Below are 4,492 nucleotides of genomic sequence, written 5' to 3' on the forward strand. Positions count from 1 at the left end.
TAATAACCAAGGTTTCAAACAGAACATTTTATTCATACTAGTGATAGCTAGAGTTTTCATACAGAACATACTATACAAAGGTTTTGGGTACCAGAATGCACACACACTACGGTTGATAGTAACTAGAATACAAACTAATGTTTTTCTACACTACAACGGAATACAGTAACAAACATTCATAGTAAATTCTATAATTCCTTAGTTTAGGCATCAGGGTTACATATGGAGCATATTCGACAGACTGTGGAATGTGTGGTTTCCGCCTCATTTCCCGTTCCTTGTTTGGTTGTGGACTTAGGGAAGATCCACATAGTCAACTGTCTATTCAATATTGGTTTATATGTGACTAGCATGAACTAAGTGGTTATAGATGGAATTGATATTATCTCACTCTCACTAAAGAAAATATTGGATTTTCTTAGAAATACGCGAACATTTTCACAGAGTCATTAACAGGTTTTTATTACAAAAACATTGCTTATGAATTCACCAGCTTTTATGCTGATACTCTCTTTCAAAACCGCTTGTATTCTCAGGAAATCAGTAGACAGGTACCTCGGCATACTTTTGAGCAGACGGAGCGTATGGAGTCTCGTATTTCTTTTTATTTACTTTTGGATGTATAAAAATATGAAACAAACAGATGTAAACACTTATTATATATATATTCAATGTAATGGTTGTGTTTACTTTGATTACTATAATGAAATTGTTGTGATATATATATGATGTCATCCACCCCCGGACGTTTCCGTCGTTTCGGTTTGGGGGTGTGACACATAAACCTTCCCTTACTTCATCACTAACTTCCAACCAAGACTCATAGGTTATGGGAACCATTGTTCTTGCAACCAAACCCTTAAAAGTAGATAGTTTTGTGGCTTCCTTTCCAACTGGGACACCTTTTTTATTGTAAGTTACTACAAGTTTCACTTTATTAGCTTTTTCCTTTGTTGTCGAACCTCTTTGTTTGGAGTCCTCATCTTTATCAGAAGCTGAATCTGATTCCGTGTCACAAAAACACAACCTATTTCAACAAGATTCAAATAAAATTAAGTACATTGTTATTTGTTGCAGTTGAAAAAAAATTAATCACATTCAAAATCTGAAATAAAAATATACCAAAAACTTTATTATTCTGCAAAAAAATATTTAAACTCATATTCCCTCGCCATCCGGGAGCGTACACAAAAAATCATCATCAATGTCTAATAAAGCGGAGTCTTGTGTTAAATCAAAAGTAGCATCAAATTCCAACATATCATCAGTTTCACCATTTGATCCATACTTGTACATCCTATGTGGTGGGAATCCAACAACATGCAAATTATCATCTTGTTGATCTTGAACATAAAAAACTTGTTTGACTTGACTAGCTAATATGAAGGGTTCAGACTTCTGACCAAGCCTATCAAAGTTAACTACCGTGAATCCCAAATCATCCTTTTTTACTCCACGACTATCAACCCAATCACACATGAATACATGAATAGTAAACATGTGATAATCAAGATCCTGTATCTCCTTTATACGACCGAAGTAAGTAACATCACCATACACAGGATTGGAGTCTTTTGCATTAGCAATCTACATAGTATGTGCAACTAAAGATACTCCACTGCATTGAGTTGTTCTAGACTCATCTCGAGATGTTGTATGAAAATGATACTCATTTATGGCAAAACCGCTATATTTACTAACAGCAAAGTTAGGCCCTTTGGCCAACCAACGAACATCGTCACAAATATTTTCCCCGTTAGCCAAACGTTTTCCAACCTATTAGAAAAATATATAATTAATGTAATTCAAACAAAATAATTAAAAATATTGTAATTCTAACAAGCTTATTTTAAAAATAAACCTCTTTCTTAAACCAACTAATAAATGTCCGACTATGTTGGCTATGCAACCATGTACTATTGCGAGCGTGACGGGGGTTGAGATCCTTCAATTCCAACATATGTTGCCTGAAGTGTATTACAAGTTAGAAGAATGTTTTATATGATAGATAATGGTATAAGAGTATGCAGTTTCATGTAATTCTTACTCTATATACGGCTCCACAATAGTAGTGTTTCGTAATACATAAAGATGAGCTTGATCAAGTAACTAAGCATCTACAACATCGATTCTATCCTTTGATAAAGGCTTGCCACTGCGGATTCTTTCATCAACACATTCATGAGGATTGCCAATTGATTTCATGTTTTTTAAGTAGTCTGAACAAAATTCTAATGCCTCCTCCACCACATAACACTTTGCAATGCAACCCTCGGGTCGATGATGATTTCTTACTTACCCTTTAAGTGTTTTCATGTATCTCTCAAATGGATACATCCACCTAAAATGAGCCGGGCCACACAACCTCACCTCTCTAACTAAATGCACCATCAAGTGATTCATGACATCGAAAAATGAAGGAGGAAAGTACTTCTCTAACAAACATAATGTTAATACGATGTCACTTTGCAATTTTCCTAGCTTACTAACATCAACAACTTTACTACACAACTCATTGAAAAAATGACACAGGCTTAGGATTGTTCTCCGCACCTTCACATCTAACACCCCTTTGATTGAAAAAGGGAGAAGTTGTTGCATTAGTACATGACAATCATTAGACTTCAAACCATTCATCTTTGAAACATCATCCGACATGAGATTCTTGAAATTAGAGCAATACCCATGAGGAAATTTTATGTTAGACTTCAAACCATTCTTTTTTCTTCTTTGACTTTTCCTTCTTTGGCGTTTCCTTCTTTGACACTCCCTTCTTTGGCTTTATCTTCTTTAACTTTATCTTATTTGATCCTATCTTCTTTGACTTTATCTTCTTACCCCATGTAGTCTCAAATCCCGCCAGATAGTCATAAATATCTTCACCTGATGATGGTTGTGGCATAAATCGTGCTCATCTTGATTGTTGAAATGTTTTTTTCTTTTACGAAAAGGATGTTTAAGTGGGAGGAATCTTCTATGCCCAAGGAAGCATACTTTTTTGGACTTTGGCAACCATTGTGAACAAGTATTCTTTGAACATATCGGACAAGCATAATAACCTTTGGTAACACACCCTGAAAGATTACCATATGTGGGGAAGTCACTTATAGTCCAAAGTAATATTGCTCTTATATTGAAGTATTCTTTCTTATAAGAATCAAAAGTCTCTACGCCAGTTTCCCACAAGAGTTTTAGATTTTCTATCAATGGTGCCAAGTAGACATCAATATTGTTACCAGGTTGGTTTGGCCTAGATATCAACAGAGTCAACATCCTGAATTTTCTTGACATACACAAATAAGGGGGTAGATTATATGTTATTAGGATAACAGGCCAACAACTATGCTTGGAACTTAATGACTTGTGAGGATTGATACCATCAGCAGACAAGGCTAATCTAAGATTTTGTTTTTCTTGTCCGAATTCTTTCCACGTGTTATCAACAAGCTTCCAAGAAGGGGTATCGCGAGGATGAGTAAGCTTCCCATTATTGACCCGACCTTGCGCATGCCAAGTTAAGTCATGTCCAATTTGTGGTATTGAAAACATTCTTCTATACCATAAAACTTTTGAAGGTACGTTTTTGGTATTCTTCTTCCAACGAGATGTGCCACAAGTTGGACATTGAGAAGCATCCTTATGTTCTTTCCAGAATAGAACACAATCATTTTCACATTCGTGAATCTTCTCATATTGTAGACCTACTCCTTTTAGCAACTTCTTGGATTCATATATCGATCTAGGGATGATATTGTTTGATGGTAAGATATCTTTTAGGACACACAACAAAGCATCAAAACTAGCATCAGACCATCCAAACTGACCCTTCAAATGTTGGAATTTCAATAATCCACTAAGTGCATTATGCTTTGACCCTACATAAAGTGGCTTATCACATTCTTCAAGAAGTGATTTCAATAAATCAGATTCTTCGTCTACATATATGAAGGCATTATGTAGCATATCCTTTGTATAAATAACATCAGGAGGAATCGAATTGTTAGGGCATCTAGAATCAATCTTGGGTTGTTTTTCTCCATGGAAAGACCAAATCTTATAATTTTCATCGAAGCTGTGGGCAAACAAATGATAACGGGCATTGTCAATTGAGCGGTGACACAAATTGATACAATTTACACAAGGGCATGGAATGACATCTAACATTGGATTATTACTTCGTGCAAACTCTAGAAAAGCATTCACACCTTCATAATATGCATTTGATAATCTACTAGAGGAAATCCATGATTTATCCATTAAACATTTGTTTCCAACCTACATAATTATTTACCATTTAAAGCAACAATGATTATGCATGTATAGGGATAAAACTGTACAGGGATAAAAAAACTGTACATGGACAAAAAAACTGTACAGGGGCCAAAACTGATGCAGGGACCAAAACTGTACAGGGACAAAACTGATGCAGGGACAAAAACTGTTCAAAAACAAAACCGTCCAAGGGCCAAAATTGTACAGGGAGAAAAAAAAT

At 35.3% G+C, this 4,492-nt stretch overlaps 1 protein-coding gene across 1 annotated transcript; it reads right to left on the reverse strand.

Annotated features, from left to right (window-relative positions):
- Nucleotides 1-2,826: 2,826 nt before the first annotated feature.
- Nucleotides 2,827-4,257, reverse strand: LOC145131110 (uncharacterized). Its single transcript, XM_079065844.1, has one exon. It carries the CDS (start codon nt 4,255-4,257, stop codon nt 2,827-2,829), a length of 1,431 nt encoding a protein of 476 aa, XP_078921970.1.
- Nucleotides 4,258-4,492: the final 235 nt, after the last annotated feature.

This window comes from Lactuca virosa, chromosome 1 (genome assembly GCF_052849685.1).
Source record: "Lactuca virosa cultivar CGN04683 chromosome 1, Lactuca_virosa_CGN04683_v6, whole genome shotgun sequence".
Classification (NCBI taxonomy): Eukaryota; Viridiplantae; Streptophyta; class Magnoliopsida; order Asterales; family Asteraceae; genus Lactuca; species Lactuca virosa.

Excerpts from the sequence above, each read along its gene's own strand:
- LOC145131110 (XM_079065844.1), bottom strand. The coding sequence starts at position 4,257 with ATGGATAAATCATGGATTTCCTCTAGTAGATTATCAAATGCATATTAT.